We start from the raw sequence: 19,645 nt of genomic DNA, 5'->3' as shown, positions 1-19,645 counted from the left end.
CCATATTATGCACTTCGATGGATGCCAGTGGCTCTCTGGTTAGCATGCGAGATGAGGAGCGATCCTCTCACATTCGTTACAGGTGGGTACACAAACCTACTCTCTCTTCCCCCTCTCCACGCCTGTCCCATCCATACACTCTTAAACAGACAGCCCAGACCAGACAGTGCCGAGGAGAGGGCAAACTTCCAAGCCCTGCTCACTGTGCATGAGTCTCTGACTCATTTGCAGAGCGTTTGAAGTACCAGCCACCCTCATGAAACGGGGACTTAAATTTAAGTGGACTTCTCCTAATGGTTTGAACGGAGCGAAACTCAAAGAGCTCCCTGCACAGCTGTTACTCAGCGCAGTGACGGGGTGCCTGGCTGCTGCAGACCGCTGAAGCCCAGTGAAATGAGATGGAACACTGTTGTTCTGTCTGTATTGTGCTGGGTTCTCCTGTTGAATTGAAGCAGTAGCAGGTGTGTTTCCAAAGCTCTAAGGGAGCAGCCTGTATCAGCCTCCTCAATATTTCATGCTACAGTGAAACATTAATGAGTGAGTTTTTTGTGTCTGAATTTCCCCTATGCCTTTCTCTCATAAACATGAACCCCTGCCTATCAGGCATGTTCCTCCACTCCAGAACTTGACTTGGGCAGTTTATGTACTTAGGGGACTTATAGTGTGTTTGTTTGCCAAGAATACTTTGAAACCAGTTGTGTCTTTTAAATTCATTCGCTTCAGTTAGTTGCTACATTCAGTATTACTGCGCTTTGACACAAACCTATATCCATAACTTGTTGGATGCTACTTTTTTTTCCTGCTTTTTTTGTTTCTCTCTTTTTTGACACTTGTAGTACCCCATCCCCCATTTTTTTCTTTCTTTCTTTCTGTAGTCACAGTGCTACATGATGTGTCAAATCAGTTTATTGGTCTTTTACTCAAACTCCAATCGGCTCAGATTTAAAAGGGCTTATAGTGTCGCTGAACAAAAGTCCACCGCGTACAACAGACTGTAATCAGCGGAGTGTCCAGCGCTCTGCCTAATTACAGATGACATTGGAAAGGTGACAGACAATCAGATTAGCAGAGAAAAACGCTGACCACTGTTCTCTGGGAAAGCCAATTTCACCCTCTGTTCTCCTCTGAGTCACCATGTTATGTGCCATGTGGAATACTTATAGAATAGCCTATGACCTGCAAAATGCGTTTTAAAAGGACAGTAGTTTATTTATGTTTGTTTGTTCCCCGAAGGACTTAGTGGGAGTTTTTTGGCTGCTCTTTTTTTTCCTCGCTATGTTTGTCCGTTTAAGCAGACTGGTTTGCGGGACAGAACCCCCCATGGATTACTCTTCAGGGCTTACAGGCATGTTGGCAGAGCCTTGCCGAACTGGTTAAAAAATAATCAACCAGTTAAAAGTGTCATACATGCCTGTCAGATGTGTTTTGACTGTTTCAAACCCAAAGGTGGAAGGTAGGGTGTTAGCATAGCAATGTGACATGTGTGCCACTATTCAGTTTGCCATGCTGTAAAGAGAGATGCTACGGTAGTGCCTTTGATAAACTTGAGTTCTTGTTAGGAAATTCTTGTGAGTAATTTTGAGTTTGAATGTGAATTTCAGTTGTTGTAGGTTGTAGAATGGGCTCTCAGATTAGACCCAGTTTCTTTGGCCGTTTGCATTCTCTGATCTTGTAATGGTTTAAACCTACAGTACATGCTAACATTTGTTCCAGTATCCACCCTCTCTGTTTCCATGTACGTTTTGTTTCAGATGTGAGTCAAATAGATGTGTGTGAACAAAGTGATGCTGCTTGGTGATGTCATCGTTCTTTTTTTTTACGTGACGCTCCATCGGGCTGTTTAGACGTGGTGACACAGACAGGCGAGCTGTGTTGACAGCAGCTCTGCTCAATAAAGCAGATTAATGGGAAGGCGAGGAAAACCGTATTTGAATGATCCTGACGGCGTGTGGCGGTTATTTATGGATTTATTGACCAACAGGTGGAGGAAGATAACTTAACCTTTCCTCACACACATCAGTGTGTTTGACCACAATGCAAAGTCCACCGTAACCTTGCTGCTGAAGAGGAACTGAGTACATTTCCATCCCTCACCTCATTTATTTGGCTCCAAGTTGGTTTTGTGTTTTGTTTTGTTTTTAATTGTAACTGTACAAACATATAACACAGCAAAAAAAAAAAAAAACACATCATTCATCCACCCATTCTCTGAGACCCCCAGGCTGTCTCCTCTGGACTTTTTTTTTTCTTTTTTTTTTTTTTTTTTTAAAGATGGTGTGGGTTAGATCTTCCCCCAAAAACTGGCACGCGTCCCATGACCACATAGACCATATTGTGAAGACGTACCATGTCCCTAGACACGGGCAGTTTTAGAAGGGAGTACTCTTGGGTTTGGGTTGGGCTAGACTCTGTTTAGGGCAGCGGGTGTGTGGCTAGGCTTGCTAATGACATGCTTTGAGAGTTTGATTTGTCTTGGCTGCGTTAAGGAGTGTGTTGTCTAGGCTGTGTTTAGGAGTGTGTTGTCTTGGCTGTGTTCAGATGTGTCGAAAGCGTCTTGGTTAAGGTTAGCCAGAAGAACTCTGTTATTTCGATATGGATTTAGAGTAAATTCATGTGGGTTACTCTATGAAGCAGGCTTTCTCATTTAGCTGGGTAACATAAGGACTTTCTAACAGTAATGTTCCTTTGCTGTTTCTCCATCGTACAGTTTATTACTTTTTCTAAATTTTCCAACAAATTGAGAAATCCTGTCTCATGGAGTAGCTGATGCCTTTGAGTTGTATGAGATGGTTGTAAACAAGGTGGAGTTGTAAACCTTTGTTTTAGGCTTAAGACTTTGTGAAAGTCTTGTTTGGCACCTATCTTTGTTTCTGAAAGGTGACCAGTGAATCACAGGTTCTGGACTCCCCCATCCACACATCATCTCTAGAGATGACAGAAGCCTGAAGTCTTCACCTGAATTTACTGGGCAGTCTTAGACCAACTGTGTCCTTTTTTCCTGTTTTGATAGTCAGATGCGCCAAATTTTAGACCTTTGAGCTTAAATATTCAGTCAGCTTTATTATGGTAAGGTCAAAGGTCTCCCCCAAAATGACCCTAGGTGACCATAACTGGAAAAACAGGAACATGATATACATAGGTTACGTAGTCCTCAATTGAACAAACTGAATGACCTGCCCGTGGTTGCCATTGTATGGAAGACAGCAGGCCACCGAAAGACTGCCCTAGCGTATAAGACTTGTTTCATCCTTGTGTTACCTGTTTTAACATTTCACTGAATGAACTATGGGTTTGTCCCCTTTTGCTGCACTGTCTGACAATATCTCTGCTGCCCCCTGCAGGATGGAGGCCTCCTGTCTGGAGCTGGCTCTGGAAGGGGAGCGTCTCTGTAAAGTGGGCGATTACGGCGCTGGCGTCTCGTTCTTTGACGCAGCCATCCAGGTGGGCACGGAAGACCTGCAGGTGCTCAGCGCCATCTACAGTCAGCTGGGCAACGCCTACTTTCACCTGCACGACTATGCCAAGGCTCTGGAGTTCCACCGCCATGACCTCACCTTGACCAGGTACACAGGGGAACAGGAGGGGAACAGGAGAGGAGGAACACATTGGTCGAGGAGAGTTTCTGTTACCTATATCTCTGGAGGGCTTTTATTTCTGCGTTTTACCTCCTAATCTGTCTCTGTTTAGATGCAGATCTCCAGCAAAAAGCATAGCTTCTCAGTTCTGTTACTTTCCGTGGTTTGACTGACCTCATTCATTCATTCATTCATTCATTCATTCATTCATCTCATTCATCTGATTTGACATGGAAAGGGTGCACATCTCGTCACTCTGTATGCACACTCCACTCCCCCCCCCCCCCCCCCCCCCCCTCCTTCCTTGATTCACATGTCACATAAGTTGTTGTATATCTCTGTCAGTGTGACTTCATTTTTCTCTGTATCGGGGTCTGATATCAGGGCTATCGGGGATAAGCTCGGGGAGGCCAAAGCCAGCGGTAACCTTGGAAACACGCTGAAGGTTTTGGGGCGCTTTGATGAAGCTGTGGTCTGTTGTCAGCGACACCTGGACATTGCGTCTGAGTATCAGGACACGGTGAGCAGTGCCAAAAACCTACTTTATTCAGTGTCATTTACATACAATTTGCATGGAAACATGCATTGTGGTTATGCCTGTATGAATAAAAATGATGCAGCCTCTTGTTTACATCTAATTTAAATAGGTGTGTGATCTGTTTGTGTAAAAAAAAACAAAAAAACCTCAAAAACAAGTTCTGAGGAAAGATCTGATGGCAGATACAGTTTGAGAGCTGGCAGTGTGTGAGAAAGTTTCTCAGTAAGGTATAGACCACTTCACATCAGAAATCGCCAGACTCAGACAGGGCCAAAGAAGGTCGTCCACTGATGTCTGTGGTGTGATGTTTTTTGTCTCTGCTGTGTTTTTGCTGTGAAATGGTGTAGTTTATATGTGTATCTGGAGTAAAACAGAGTTGTGTGTTACTGTGTGTGGTGTGTTGTTGTGTTTTTGCTGTGGAATGGTGTAGTTTATACGTGTATCTGGAGTAAAACAGAGTTGTGTGTTACTGTGTGTGGTGTGGTGTTGTGCTTTTGCTGTGAAATGGTGTAGTTTATATGTGTATCTGGAGTAAAACAGAGTTGTGTGTTACTGTGTGTGGTGTTGTGTGTGACTGGGTGTGGTGTTGTGTGTTACTGTGTGTGGTGTGGTGTTGTGTGTTACTGTGTGTTACTGTGTGTGGTGTTGTGTGTTACTGTATGTGGTGTTGTGTGTTACTGTGTGTGGTGTTGTGTGTTAGTGTGTGTTAGTGTGTGTGGTGTTAAGAGGTGCTGTGTTGTGTGTATTGGTGATGTAGGTGGGACAGGCTCGGGCGCTGTATAACTTTGGAAACGTCTTCCATGCCAAAGGGAAGAGTATGAGCGGGAGTGCGGCAGAGCCAGGAGAATTCCCAGAGGAAGTCATGACTGCACTCGGAAAAGCCGCAGAGTATTACGAGTGAGTCTGCTACCTACCTGTGTGTGTCTGTGTCTGTGTCTGTGTCTGTGTGTGTGTGTGTGTGTGTGTGTGTGTGTGTATGTGTCTGTGTGTGTGTGTGTGTGTCTGTATCTGAGTGTGTGTGTCTGTGTGTCTGTGTGTGTGTGTGTGTTGTTACAAGAGAGATAGAGCAGTTCAGAAATGATTTATATCTGATAGGTATTTAGTGAGAACCTCACACCTTTGACACTAAATCCCTAAATCCAGACATTATTTCTAGGATTGTAACCCTTCTTGTTCTTTGACCTTTCTGAAGGGCAAATCTGGCTCTTGTTAAAGAGCTAGGGGACAGGGCAGCAGAGGGTCGAACATTCGGTAACCTGGGGAATACACACTACCTGCTTGGAAACTTCCGGAAAGCAGTGGCATCTCATGAGCAGGTGTGTATTCTTTTTTTTTTTGATTCATGGACAATATTGATGGTTTTAACTAAAAGTAAGATTTACCTCAGTGTGGCTATGGCTCAGTACTTTAGTGGAATACTTTGAATACTTTTGTGGAATACTTTTGTGGAATACTTTTGTGGAATACTTTGAATACTTTTGTAATGTTGTAAGCATACATGTCCTGCATTTGTTGGTACGCCTTAGAGTTGTGACATAAAAAAAAACCACGTGTTGCAGGTTGTTTTCGGTGCTTCTCCGTGTCTTGTAATGGAGCGATTTGCAGGTTGTTGTAAAGCACTACAAGGTGACAGTCGGAGTGTCTGATGTGTGGGCCTGCAGTTAAAACGTACGTTGTGTTGTTTTGTGCTGTTGTTTTTCCAGCGTCTCCTCGTCGCCAAAGAGTTTGGAGACCGCGCGGCCGAGAGGCGGGCGTACTGTAACCTTGGCAACGCCTACATCTTCCTGGGGGAGTTTGAAATGGCGGCCGAACATTACAAGTGAGTCAAACTCTGTGCTGTTCTTCTTCGCTTTGAGACACTTTGACCTTCACTGTCAGTGACTCAGTAAAGTACGCCTTCCTATGCAGTGCTCCACCACACACAGCGGGCAGTTTGAGACCCGCTGCTGAAAATGCCAGGCTCCCCCTGGGCCTATTCATACTGACATTATGACTTGAACTACGGCCAAAGACAATAAGAGTAGGTGTGTGTTAGCTTTATGGTAGGAGTCTGTTTATGTGAGAGTGTGTGTTTTAGGTTTGGGGAGTGGTGGTGTTAATTTGGCCAGTATAGGCAAAGTGCTTTTCTCTTAAATAAACAGAGAAATTAATTAGTTAGTTAATTTATTAAGTGCTATCAGTGGCCAATACTTTGCCTGGATCCCACGTAAATATATCTGAAAAATGTAGCTGGCTGAAATTTGACCTTTGTTTTCAATGTCGGAGCCTCTGCAGCTGCAAAGCCGTACTTAACTGTGTTTGTGTCTACACAGCTCTAGAGCCATGCTCACTGTGTTTGTGTCTACACAGCTCTAGAGCCGTACCAAACTGTGTTTGTGTCTACACAGCTCTAGAGCTATGCTCACTGTGTTTGTGTCTACACAGCTCTAGAGCCGTGCTCACTGTGTTTGTGTCTACACAGCTCTAGAGCTATGCTCACTGTGTTTGTGTCTACACAGCTCTAGAGCCATGCTCACTGTGTTTGTGTCTACTCAGCCCTAGAGCTATGCTCACTGTGTTTGTGTCTACACAGCTCTAGAGCCGTGCTCACTGTGTTTGTGTCTACACAGCTCTAGAGCCGTGCTCACTGTGTTTGTGTCTACACAGCTCTAGAGCTATGCTCACTGTGTTTGTGTCTACACAGCTCTAGAGCCATGCTCACTGTGTTTGTGTCTACACAGCTCTAGAGCCATGCTCACTGTGTTTGTGTCTACACAGCTCTAGAGCCATGCTCACTGTGTTTGTGTCTACACAGCTCTAGAGGCGTGCCCACTGTGTTTGTGTCTACACAGCTCTAGAGCCATGCTCACTGTGTTTGTGTCTACACAGCTCTAGAGCTATGCTCACTGTGTTTGTGTCTACTCAGCTCTAGAGCTATGCTCACTGTGTTTGTGTCTACACAGCTCTAGAGCTATGCTCACTGTGTTTGTGTCTACTCAGCTCTAGAGCCATGCTCACTGTGTTTGTGTCTACACAGCTCTAAAGCCGTGCTCACTGTTTGTGTCTACACAGCTCTAGAGCTATGCTCACTGTGTTTGTGTCTACACAGCTCTAGAGCTATGCTCACTGTGTTTGTGTCTACTCAGCTCTAGAGCCATGCTCACTGTGTTTATGTCTACACAGCTCTAGAGCCGTACTAAACTGTGTTTGTGTCTACACAGCTCTAGAGCCGTGCTCACTGTGTTTGTGTCTACACAGCTCTAGAGCTATGCTCACTGTGTTTGTGTCTACTCAGCTCTAGAGCTATGCTCACTGTGTTTGTGTCTACTCAGCTCTAGAGCTATGCTCACTGTGTTTGTGTCTACACAGCTCTAGAGCCATGCTCACTGTGTTTGTGTCTACTCAGCTCTAGAGCTATGCTCACTGTGTTTGTGCTAAACAGCTCTAAAGCCGTGCTCACTGTTTGTGTCTACACAGCTCTAGAGCTATGCTCACTGTGTTTGTGTCTACACAGCTCTAAAGCCGTGCTCACTGTTTGTGTCTACACAGCTCTAAAGCCGTGCTCACTGTTTGTGTCTACACAGCTCTAGAGCTGTGCTCACTGTTTTGGTAGCTATGCAGCAGAGAGATCTTTATTCCTTTTCAGTGCAGTTTTATCTGTGAAATGTTTTTCTTTCTCAGGAATTTTTCATTAAAATAAAAAAAATAAAATAAATAAAATAAAATTAGTTCTGAGTCACTGTGCAGACTCAAGGCTGGTCCCACCCTCCTCTGGCTGTTTATTCCTGTCATAGCTGTCAGATTTGTTCTGATTCGTCCTTTTTATGGTTGCTGTGGTTGTGCCGTATTGACCCCATCTGTTGTTTGTTTGTTTGTTTGTTTTTTTCTTTGCCACGTTGCGTTTGTGCTGCGCTGATCCCTGTCTTTGTCGTGTGGTGTGGTGTTGTTTTTGTGGTGTGGTTCAGACGGGCGCTGCAGTTGGCTCGGCAGCTGAAAGACCGTGCAGTGGAGGCTCAGGCCTGTTACAGTCTGGGCAACACCTACACACTCCTGCAAGACTACGAGAGAGCCATAGACTACCACCTCAAACACTTAATCATAGCACAGGACCTCAACGACAGGTATGCACACACACACACACACATAAGACTACGAGAGAGCCATAGACTACCACCTCAAACACTTAATCATAGCACAGGACCTCAACGACAGGTATGCACACACACACACACACATAAGACTACGAGAGAGCCATAGACTACCACCTCAAACACTTAATCATAGCACAGGACCTCAACGACAGGTATGCACACACACACGCACACATAAGAGCGCAGAGCTGAGCTGAGTGTGTTGAAACTCCACTCAGTGTTTTGCTCAATGCGCGTCTGCTCCACTCCACACCCCAGTCCTTGCTCCAGTCTGGCCTCACTTTTTCTCCAGGACAAAAAAAAACCCAGAGGCTCTGATTCTGCTCCAGCTTGGGTTTTCTCAGAAGCATCGACACTGACTCAGCCAGCCTAGTAATAAATCTGTTTTTGACAGTAAAACTTTTTTAGTGTCGTAGGCTGCGTTTTTAACCTCATGTGTTTCAGTCAATTCAAACTCATGAGCCTTTGCAAGTGCACCAGAGCTAACTAATGACAGGTATTCAGAATTCAATTCAAATTGTTCAGATATAAAATATGTTCAGTACTCACATGCCGTGACTCACACGCACACACAGACACACACACACACACATTCTCCAGCTCTGTCTCGTCATGCATCAGCACCTCATAGACAGATTAATAGATATATTATAGAATTACTATTAGTGTAGTGGGTCTCAGCCTCATGCTGTGTGCTTCAGATTCCATGAAGCGTTTAAACCTTTTATAGGACAGATTGCAGGTCAGTGCAACTGTTTGTTGACATATGTGTTGTTTTTGTGTTTGTGTGTGTGTGTGTGTGTGTGTGTTGTTTTTGTGTGTGTGTATGTGTGTGTGTGCGTGCGTGTGTGTGTGTGTGTGTGTGTTGTTTTTGTGTGTCTGTGTGTGTGTGTGTGTGTGTGTGTGTTGTTTTTGTGTGCGTGTGTGCGTGTGTGTGTTCGTGTGCGTGTGTGTGTGTGTGTGTGCGTGTGTGTGTGTGTTGTTTTTGTGTGTGTGTGTGTGTGTGTGTGTGTTGTTTTTGTGTGTGTGTGTGTGTGTGTGTGCGTGTGTGTGTGCGTGTGTGCGTGCGTGTGTGTGTGTGTGTGTGTGTGTGTTGTTTTTGTGTGCGTGTGTGCGTGTGTGTGCGTGTGTGTGTGTGTGTGTGCTCTCTGAAGGATTGGGGAGGGTCGGGCCTGTTGGAGTTTGGGTAATGCACACACTGCTCTGGGGAATCACGACCAAGCCATGCACTTTGCAGAGAAGCATCTGGAGATCTCTAAAGAGGTATGTTCAACCCAGTCTCCCACGAGACCAGTTCAATACCTAGAGAAGTAATGTCCAACCCAGTCTCCCACGAGACCAGTTCAATACCTAGAGAAGTAATGTTCAACCCAGTCTCCCACGAGACCAGTTCAATACCTAGAGAAGTAATGTTCAACCCAGTCTCCCACGAGACCAGTTCAATACCTAGAGAAGTAATGTTCAACCCAGTCTCCCACGAGACCAGTTCAATACCTAGAGAAGTAATGTTCAACCCAGTCTCCCACGAGACCAGTTCAATACCTAGAGAAGTAATGTTCAACCCAGTCTCCCACGAGACCAGTTCAATACCTAGAGAAGTAATGTTCAACCCAGTCTCCCACGAGACCAGTTCAATACCTAGAGAAGTAATGTTCAACCCAGTCTCCCACGAGACCAGTTAAATACCTAGAGAAGTAATGTTCAACCCAGTCTCCCACGAGACCAGTTAAATATCTGATCTGCTGAGGGCATCTTCAGGCTTTACCATGTGTCCCTGTAGTTCAGCATGACATAATGCTCCTCCTGTTAAAGGGCTGTAAGAACCAGTAGTATTGCCGAGTAAATGTGGGTAAACGTGCTTTTGAAGAGACAAGGACCCCCCGGTAGTGCCCCCCCCCCTTGATTTTTGTGAATTAAAATCTACTTTTTGCCTATTGTTTAATAGTTGCATTCACATGAGTGTCTTACAGTGCAAAGTTAATTTCTCTTCTGTCCTGTAAGTGTTTCCGTATGAAAATGAGCCCTTTGGGTATTTAGTAGTGTCTGTGCGTTGAGAGAAATCTCTTCGCTAGGTGTGTGCGTGTGGGTGTGTGTGTGGGTGTGTGTGGGTGTGTGTGTGTTATGTGTTAACGTTACATGTTTCGTGTCGTCTGCAGACGGGCGACCGCAGCGGCGAGCTAACGGCGCGTATGAACGTGTCTGACCTGCAGATGGTCCTGGGTTTAAGTTACAGTACCAACAACTCGGTCCTGTCCGAAAACAAAGACATCGACTACAACCTCCACGGTACCCACCGCTCTGCCTCTCACACGCAGCTTTACGGTCAATACGATCGATATGGCTGTGAACACAAAACTCACCGTTCTGCCTCTCACACGCAGCTTTACACGGTCAACACGGTCAATATGGCTGTGAATACAAAACTCACCGCTCTGCCTCTCACACACAGCTTTACGGTCAACACGGTCGATATGGCTGTGAACACAAAACTCACCGTTCTGCCTCTCACACGCAGCTTTACACGGTCAACACGGTCGATATGGCTGTGAACACAAAACTCACCGCTCTGCCTCTCACACGCAGCTTTACGGTCAACACGGTCGATATGGCTGTGAACACAAAACTCACCGTTCTGCCTCTCACACGCAGCTTTACACGGTCAACACGGTCAATATGGCTGTGAATACAAAACTCACCGCTCTGCCTCTCACACGCAGCTTTACACGGTCAACACGGTCGATATGGCTGTGAATACAAAACTCACCGCTCTGCCTCTCACACGCAGCTTTACACGGTCAACACGGTCGATATGGCTGTGAACACAAAACTCACCGCTCTGCCTCTCACACGCAGCTTTACACGGTCAACACGGTCAATATGGCTGTGAACACGAAACTCACCGCTCTGCCTCTCACACGCAGCTTTACACGGTCAACACAGTCGATATGGCTGTGAACACAAAACTCACCGCTCTGCCTCTCATATGCAGCTTTACATGGTCAACACGGTCGATATGGCTGTGAATTCAAAACTCACCGCTCTGCCTCTCACACGCAGCTTTACGGTCAACACGATCGATATGGCTGTGAACACAAAACTCACCGCTCTGCCTCTCACACGCAGCTTTACAAGGTCAACACGGTCGATATGGCTGTGAACACAAAACTCACCGTTCTGCCTCTCACACGCAGCTTTACACGGTCAACACGGTCAATATGGCTGTGAACACAAAACTCACCGCTCTGCCTCTCACACGCAGCTTTACGGTCAACACGGTCGATATGGCTGTGAACACAAAACTCACCGCTCTGCCTCTCACATGCAGCTTTACATGGTCAACACGGTCGATATGGCTGTGAATTCAAAACTCACCGCTCTGCCTCTCACACGCAGCTTTACGGTCAACACGGTCGATATGGCTGTGAACACAAAACTCACCGCTCTGCCTCTCACACGCAGCTTTACGGTCAACACGGTCGATATGGCTGTGAACACAAAACTCACCGCTCTGCCTCTCACACGCAGCTTTACGGTCAACACGGTCGATATGGCTGTGAACACAAAACTCACCGCTCTGCCTCTCACACGCAGCTTTACACGGTCAATATGATCGATATGGCTGTGAACACAAAACTCACCGCTCTGCCTCTCATATGCAGCTTTACGGTCAACACGATCGATATGGCTGTGAATTCAAAACTCACCGCTCTGCCTCTCACACGCAGCTTTACATGGTCAACACGGTCGATATGGCTGTGAACACAAAACTCACCGCTCTGCCTCTCACACACTGCTTTACGGTCCATACGATCGATATGGCTGTGAACACAAAACTCACCGCTCTGCCTCTAAAACGCAGCTTTACGGTCAACACGGTCGATATGGCTGTGAACACAAAACTCACCGCTCTGCCTCTCACACGCAGCTTTACGGTCAATACGGTCGATATGTTTGTGAACACAAAACTCACCGCTCTGCCTCTCAAACGCAGCCTTACGGTCAACACGATCGATATGGCTGTGAACACAAAACTCACCGCTCTGCCTCTCACACGCAGCTTTACGGTCAACACGGTCGACTGCACAGGCATTCATCACTTGACTGGTTGGCTGATTGACTGATCAATCAATTGGTTGATTGAACAATTGATTGAATTTTTTTTTTTTTACAGGAGCAAGACCTAGGATAGGGAGACGTCACAGCATGGAGAATCTGGAACTGGTGAAACTCACTCCAGATAAGACTAATGTAAGCGCTGCCAAGGAACCCATAAAATACCAAGGTTTTATTTGATTTTGGAAAAAAAAAAGTCAAGTCCCGCCTCTGCACCTCTTGTAGCTCCGCCCACTGTGTCACCGTGCATCACATTTTTTTTTTTTTTTTAACGGTCTGTTAGACAGTTACACCACACCTAACAACTCAACTCGTCAGCAAACTGCCAAGTCATTCAGTAGCAGAAGCGGCTGATAGAGCAGGGAGAGCCAAAATAAACAGAGAAGTGGATCTCCAGGGGAAAGAAGCACTGCTCCAGTTAAAACTCACACTCATTTAGACTCAGTGAGGAGTCATTTCATATCAGTAATGTAACAGGGCGTAAAGGTGCGTCAATGTAACAGAGAAGAGCCAATCAGAGCAGCTGTCATGCCTCTGACATGACTCTTGATTGCTGTATTGTAAGTGTGTGTGTGTGTGTGTGTGTGCTGCTGTTCTGGTCAGGGCTCTTTTGGGAAAAGGATGTCTAATCTTACTGAGACTAGCCAATGTGAATGTGGTTTCAGTAAAATCAGACAAAGACAAGACAAACAGAAGTCTTTTTGTTTTGTTCTCCAGGGTCAGAGGTGGAGCAGCGACGTCATTTCCAAACAGTCGAAGCCAACCATGACCAGGTCGTCCTCCAAGCTCTTCTTCATGAATCGCTTCCGGGGAAAGAAACACAAACTCAACGGCTCGACTAAAGTTGTCCAGGACACTAGTAACACACAAGAAACACCTCAGGTCCAGCCAGCACAGAAAGTGAGTCTCAAAACATGTCTGTCCTTTGAGTCAGAGTGAGAACGCTGCAAACCTGAGAATTTGCACTGATTCTGACTGTACAAGTTCAAGTTCAAGTTTATTTAGAGCCCAATATCACTGTTTACAGTCTCAAAGGGCTTTACAGGCCACACTGTCCTGTACACTGTCCTCATAGTTCACTGGTCATATCACACACACTCTGACTGTACACTGTCCTCACCAACATAACTGTCCTCTGAGTTCACTGGTCATATCACACACACTCTGACTGTCCACTGTCCTCACCAACATAACTGTCCTCATAGTTCACTGGTCATATCACACACACTCTGACTGTCCACTGTCCTCACCAACATAACTGTCCCCTGAGTTCACTGGTCATATCACACACACTCTGACTGTACACTGTCCTCATAGTTCACTGGTCATTATCACACACACTCTGACTGTCCACTGTCCTCACAAACATCACTGTCCTCTGAGTTGACTGGTCATATCACACACACTCTGACTGTACACTGTCCTCACCAACATCACTGTCCTCATAGTTCACTGGTCATATCACACACACTCTGACTGTCCACTGTCCTCACCAACATCACTGTCCTCTGAGTTCAATGGTCATTATCACACACACTCTGACTGTCCACTGTCCTTGCTTTCAAGGTAGACTGCAGTGAGCTGAGAGTGAGCTAAAAACAGATCTTTAGAACCTAACGCTGGTCGACCAGTTACGTGCACTACTCTGTTTCCTTCAAAACATCGTCAGTAACACAGTAAACCCCTCTTATGTCCTCTCTCTCTCTCTCTCAGAGAGTTAGCCCTGAGACGTTGGGCGACGAGGGCTTTTTCGACCTGCTCAGCCGTTTCCAGGGCAACCGCATGGATGACCAGAGGTGTTCGATGCAGGACATAAAGAGAATGTCTGTCTCCTCCAGTGGATCCAACTCACCACCCAGAACCATGAAGAAATGTGAGGATTTCTCCTTCATTAGTGTTCACCTCAGTTCACCAGGGAACTGTAGAAAGGGACCAGTAAACAGTAGATATAACAGTAAATATAAATAAATAAAATCTCACACCCCCCCCACCCCTCTCATTCTCTCTGTGTCTCTGTCTCTGTCTCTCTCTCTCTCTCTCTCTCTCTCTCTCTGTGTGCAGCGTTCTCGGAGGCTGCGATGTCACCAGGGCAGGAACCGTTTCTGAGCCTGGTGGCGAGTGCGCAGGGCAGGCGCATGGACGAGCAGCGGGCAGCAGGGGGCAGTCTACCGGGACTGAAACTCTACCAGCAGAAGAGCGAGTCGGTTCTCAGCCAGCTGATGACCAACGCGGAGGCGGCCGAACCGGACGACAGCTTCTTCGACATGCTCGTCAAGTGCCAAGTAAGAGCGGACAGAGGAGAGAGAAGAGCAAACACGCTCTAGATCAAACATCATAATGCTCTCCATACGGGTCATTCACACATAATGCTGTGTGCTTCTGAGGTTCGAGACTTGCAGCCTGAGTCTGGTTTTTTTCTATGCTGTGATGAGATTTATAACATTCTGCAACTGAATGGAATGGTCAAATTATCGGTTGCCAGGTATGTTATGTATTAGTTTTACACATCTGTGAATGCAAGTCATGTTTCCCTCCGCCATGTTTTTAACGTGTTTGTATATGTGTTTGGTGTTTGTTTATTTGTTTGGTGTTTGTTTGTTTGTTCTGAGAGGGCTCCTGAAATAGGTTGAGCTGAAAAAAGAAAAGCATAAAGTGAATGTGTTTATATGGCTGAGGTGACTGAATGCTGTGCTGTATGTTGGATGACGGCTCTAATGAAATCTCTGTATGGTGAATGACGGCTCTAATGAAATCTCTGTATGTTGAATGACGGCCTTCTGTCCTGTGTCCTGTGTGGCAGAGCTCTCGTCTGGACGACCAGCGGTGTGCCCCGCCCACCACCGTGTCCCGTAGCCCCACGGTGCCAGATGAGGACTTCTTCAGCCTCATCATGCGTTCGCAGGCCAAGAGAATGGACGAACAGCGCGTCACGCTGCCCTCCACTGCCAACAGGACAGATCCACGCTGAACACCCAACTCCAGACAGAGCTGAACGCCAGATCTCTGACACCAGCCACACAGACAGTCCCAGTCAACACACACACACACACACACACACCGTTAAACACTCAACGTCAGGCAGAGCTGCGCTGCCCTCTGACACCAGCTAGACAGTTAACATACGCACAGCGTGCCCACACCCATCACGGCATTCAGACACGAAACAAACACACAACATTTAAAGAAAACGGGTATACACACACACTCTCACACAGACACACACACACTCACACACACAGATCAAAGCTCGGTCTCCTGTGCTGTAGACCTGCATGAGACACAGGGCAGTTCCATGGTCCAGCACTGTGACGTCAGGACGGCTGACTCTATATTCATCTCTGCCTGCCCCATTTCAATGACACTCTGTCAACCTTTGCAAATGCACATTACTGTAAATAAGTCATATTTTGATATCTCATTTCTAATCGGATACCGGTTCTTTCTTTTCTTTCTTTTTTTAGCGAGATGTGTGAGAAACAGTGAGAAAAGCTTTTGGTAACTTTATATGAATTAAGAAGACATGATTAGTGTTGTTTGTTTTTTTGTTTGTTTTTTTTATGATTACTGCAAAGCATTACGTGAATTGTATCTATAGATACAGGACTGCAACAGGGGTTGTATATGAATCTCTTTTTATTGTTCTAAGCAATTTTAACCATCCATGTTACCCTCCCCCTGAAAAATAATGTTTTAATGAACATGTTTTTGTTTTTTTTTAAAAAAATACTTTATGTAGTGAAGAAGGTGCAGCACTATTTTCTCCTAAATATTCTTTGTGTTTGTCAGAATTCAGGGTTTAAGGTGAAAGTAAAAAAAGAAAAAAAAAAAAGTGATGATTATAAATGAATCTAACACCTCATCCATCCATCCAGTTGTGTAGAAGCACTGATCGTGTTTTTCTGTCACTTTTGTCACCGCACCATCGCGGAATAAAGCCTCAGTTATGTAGTCAAGTCTCTGGTGGTGTTCTGTAAGAGAGTCAGTGCACAGCTGCTGAACAACCTCCCGTCATTCATTCTTACTTATATAGATATATGTGTGTGTGTGTGTGTCTATACATACAAGTAAGGTTATTGACAAACAGAGCAACTTTTGCAAAGGTGCATATTGTTGATGGGTAAGATATCCTACAAACGGGGATCGTACGGTCATGAAAAACCTGAAAAAGTCATGGAATTTGAAAATAGCAATTTCCAGGCCTGGAAAAGTTTTGGAAAAATAAATAAACTCGGAAACTTTTGGAAAAGTCGTGGAAATTTACTTCATAGATACCTGTTTAATAGAGTATATGTGGTGGTTCAGTAGGGCTTTTTGCCAAACGAACATTTTTCGAGCGAAGCTTCGAATAGTTGTGGCCTGTTGTTTCGGAATACTTTCTACTCAGTAATATGAATAAAGAGAGGATGAATGTGATATGAGAAACTGCAAGTCACACTTTTCTTTAGGTTTGGCGCTCTTTAATAGACATTATTTACATCATTTGATCCAGAGTTCGCCGTCTTTGCGGTGTCGAAGGTTGGCATTCCTCCCATAGCTGAGATTGCACCTTTATTCACAAATAATACAGTGATTATCTGCGCAGTAGGCTAAACTAAACTTACGCGTAACTAACGGTATTGTAGACCGTAATTTACTCAGATAGCCATTTTACGAATTCAGAAATAAACTTACACTTTTCAGATGGTTTCCCAGATTTGTTACTGAGTGATCGTACAGGGTTTTATCTCTCTGGCACTCCGCTTTTTTTTAATCATCAGTAAGCTTAAAAAGCTTCCAGACCATGTCATATATTGTACAGTATGTACTTCGATTAATTCCGGATAATGACGTGCGATAATTCAAAGTATTTATTTTGTATTCAGAAAAACAGGTTCACGGTCTTGCAGATAAGCCCTCTCGTACAACTGAAACTGCGCCGACAAACTTCAATTACAGGCGCCACGGACCAATTACAATCAAGTATATTAAAACATCCAATAAGAATACTTGTTACCATCCCATATTCCAACATTCTCATTAAACGAGTATCCCCAATATATTTTATGTGAATATTACAGACCAGAGTTTCTTTCTCTTTTTTTTTTGGTGCAGGACTTGAGAATCACGATCGAACGTTGTTCCTTGTTTATGCGAGAATTTATTACGCCGTGATGGAGAGCAACACCAGGCTTCCGTTACTGAAATTCAGAAAGTGCAAATGTGTTTACTGGCAAAATTGTTAATGTTAAATGATAATAAAAGTAGGCCACTGTGACATCTAAATTTCTTGTATTACAGTAGCAATAACCGCAAAACTGCATCCGAGCACCCATCCTAATCATAGAAGGCTTAATTTCACAATCGAATGGCAATTCAGTGAGCAAAGCTTCGAATTTTTCAGTGCAACTCTATGGTACAGTTAAGATCGACAGAGAAAAATCTATATGGGTTAAACAATACTTTAATATTCGGGCAGATCAGCCACGTCACGTTCTTCTCTGCGTGGGGTAAAACGTCAGATTCCGACCTGAGTTGCAGCTTGTACTTAACGAAATGTAAATTCGCGCAATGCCATGGAAAATGGCGATTTTATCATGTCCGGCTTCAAACACTAATTTTAGCTTGTCATTAATTTTAGTTAAAATATATTGTTAAAATACATGTTTACATGGATTTTTTTCCTTTTTTATGTGTACACAGACGTTTCAGTGAATGTATGGTCATGAAATTTTGTCTCAAAGGCATAAATAAGTCATGGAAAATTCATGGAAATTTATTGGTAAAAATGTGTATGAATCCGGTACAAAAAAACTTTTTTTCTTTAAATCAAACTTAATGGAGGTAAAGTCTGGGCTGTGTCCATTAACCATTTCCCCTGATTTGTAGATAAACTGATGGTCTTCTGCATCCATCCATATCCCGCATATATAATATCCTGGTTGCTCAGACTGGATCTCCTATACTGTCACCATGGAAACTCCTCCACCCCCCCCCCACCAAACTACTCCCACCCACTAGCCTTCATTCGCAGGCAGAGGAACAACCCTTTTAATCGCACGTCCTAACCTCTTGGACAGTGCCCTTTGGATCCAAGTCAGCTTGCTTTTGTACACAAGAAACTGAAAATGAATGAAGAGCAGTCAGTGCTTTTCGTTGATTATGACTGGACACCATTGTGAAACACTGCATTCTGTGATTAATGATATTAAACAGATGCAGGATAGAGTTTTAATCTGATGCATTTGTAACTTGAGGTCAGGCGACTTTTAAAACGTCTTGCTTTGACTCTGTAAATTCATATGCTACACTTCCAACATCCCTTCTGATGACTCTAATAAGAGAGAGAGAGAGAGAGAGAGTAAAGAGAGAGACAGAGAGAGAGAGAGAGAGAGAGAAAGAGAGAGAAAGAGAAAGAGAGAGAGAGAGAGTAAAAAGAGAGAGAGAGAGAGAGAGAGAGAGAGAGAAAGAGAAAGAGAAAGAGAGAGAGAGAGAGTAAAGAGCTAAGCAAAACAACTAGAACTGGGCTTTACACAAGCTCACTCATACCCCTTTTCCACCAACAGGGAATGAGTTCTTGAACCCGCTGAACCGTTCCATTCAGGATTCTTTGAACCTTGGTGCTTTCTAGCAGAGCAGCCCGTGTTCCCACCAGTTTTGAGTGGAACCATTGTAACCAAGTTTGGTTATCAACAGAGGGCGGTGCGCAATGTACGATGGCGGTAAAGAACGGTTCGCACCGGAAGAAACAGCTACCTTTTGGTTCCAGTCGGGAACCAACTTTTCAGGTTCCAAACCAATTTATGTTTGGTTGAAATGCTCCAAACGGTTCAAAATTTGGTGCACGAACCAGAACGGAACCCATTCACTGCCAGTGGAAAAAGGGGTAACAGTGGTTTGTCTTTGTAGGGCATCCCTGTGTGGGATTTTAACACAGATCATCTGGGATGTTTGTCAGAGAAATAATGTATCGAGAGCCTGGTGAGGCACAGACCTTTTCTTGCTAACATTTTGCCATGGTTAGTCTGTGTCTGAGGCTTACCAGAGGTAACAGTATTACAAGGATGAGGACGGGGAGGTGTAACAGTACAGGCAAGTCCTGTAGTGATGCTCTGATGAGGCGGTTTAGTCCTTCACCAAACCGTTCCAGTGGATCCGTGACGAACGCCACAAAGGTTACAGAGATCGCCTGGCAACAAGACAGCCCTGTAAGTCTGTGAGTAATGCCCTCCACTACTGTGTTTTGTTCCTATATATTATAAACTTTTACTCTGCAAAACACAATTACTAATCATGGTTTGAGTCATCTCATG

The 19,645-nt window shown here is 44.8% G+C and overlaps 1 protein-coding gene across 1 annotated transcript; it reads left to right on the top strand.

Moving 5' to 3' along the window:
- The first annotated feature begins 38 nt into the window (after window positions 1–38).
- Window positions 39–15,413, top strand: gpsm2 (G protein signaling modulator 2). Its single transcript, XM_030773162.1, has 14 exons — window positions 39–82; window positions 3,342–3,563; window positions 3,960–4,095; window positions 4,871–5,010; window positions 5,306–5,429; window positions 5,817–5,932; window positions 8,058–8,213; window positions 9,398–9,506; window positions 10,400–10,529; window positions 12,415–12,491; window positions 13,080–13,256; window positions 14,070–14,229; window positions 14,418–14,638; window positions 15,157–15,413. The coding sequence occupies exons 1-14, from the start codon at window positions 45–47 to the stop codon at window positions 15,322–15,324; spliced, it is 1,974 nt and encodes a 657-aa protein (XP_030629022.1). The 5' UTR covers window positions 39–44; the 3' UTR covers window positions 15,325–15,413.
- The last annotated feature ends 4,232 nt before the right edge of the window (window positions 15,414–19,645 follow it).

This window comes from Chanos chanos, chromosome 5 (genome assembly GCF_902362185.1).
Source record: "Chanos chanos chromosome 5, fChaCha1.1, whole genome shotgun sequence".
In the NCBI taxonomy this organism is placed as follows: Eukaryota; Metazoa; Chordata; class Actinopteri; order Gonorynchiformes; family Chanidae; genus Chanos; species Chanos chanos.
Note: the sequence above shows the minus strand (reverse complement) of the source record. Positions and strands in the feature narration are given on the sequence as shown.

What these genes read in the sequence shown, in the direction of transcription:
- gpsm2 (XM_030773162.1), top strand. Translation starts at nt 45, where the DNA reads ATGCGAGATGAGGAGCGATCCTCTCACATTCGTTACAG. An exon ending in CGTCTGAGTATCAGGACACG is followed by an intron (nt 4,096 to 4,870) that starts GTGAGCAGTGCC and finishes TTGGTGATGTAG; the next exon opens with GTGGGACAGGCTCGGGCGCT. An exon ending in AAAGCCGCAGAGTATTACGA is followed by an intron (nt 5,011 to 5,305) that starts GTGAGTCTGCTA and finishes ACCTTTCTGAAG; the next exon opens with GGCAAATCTGGCTCTTGTTA.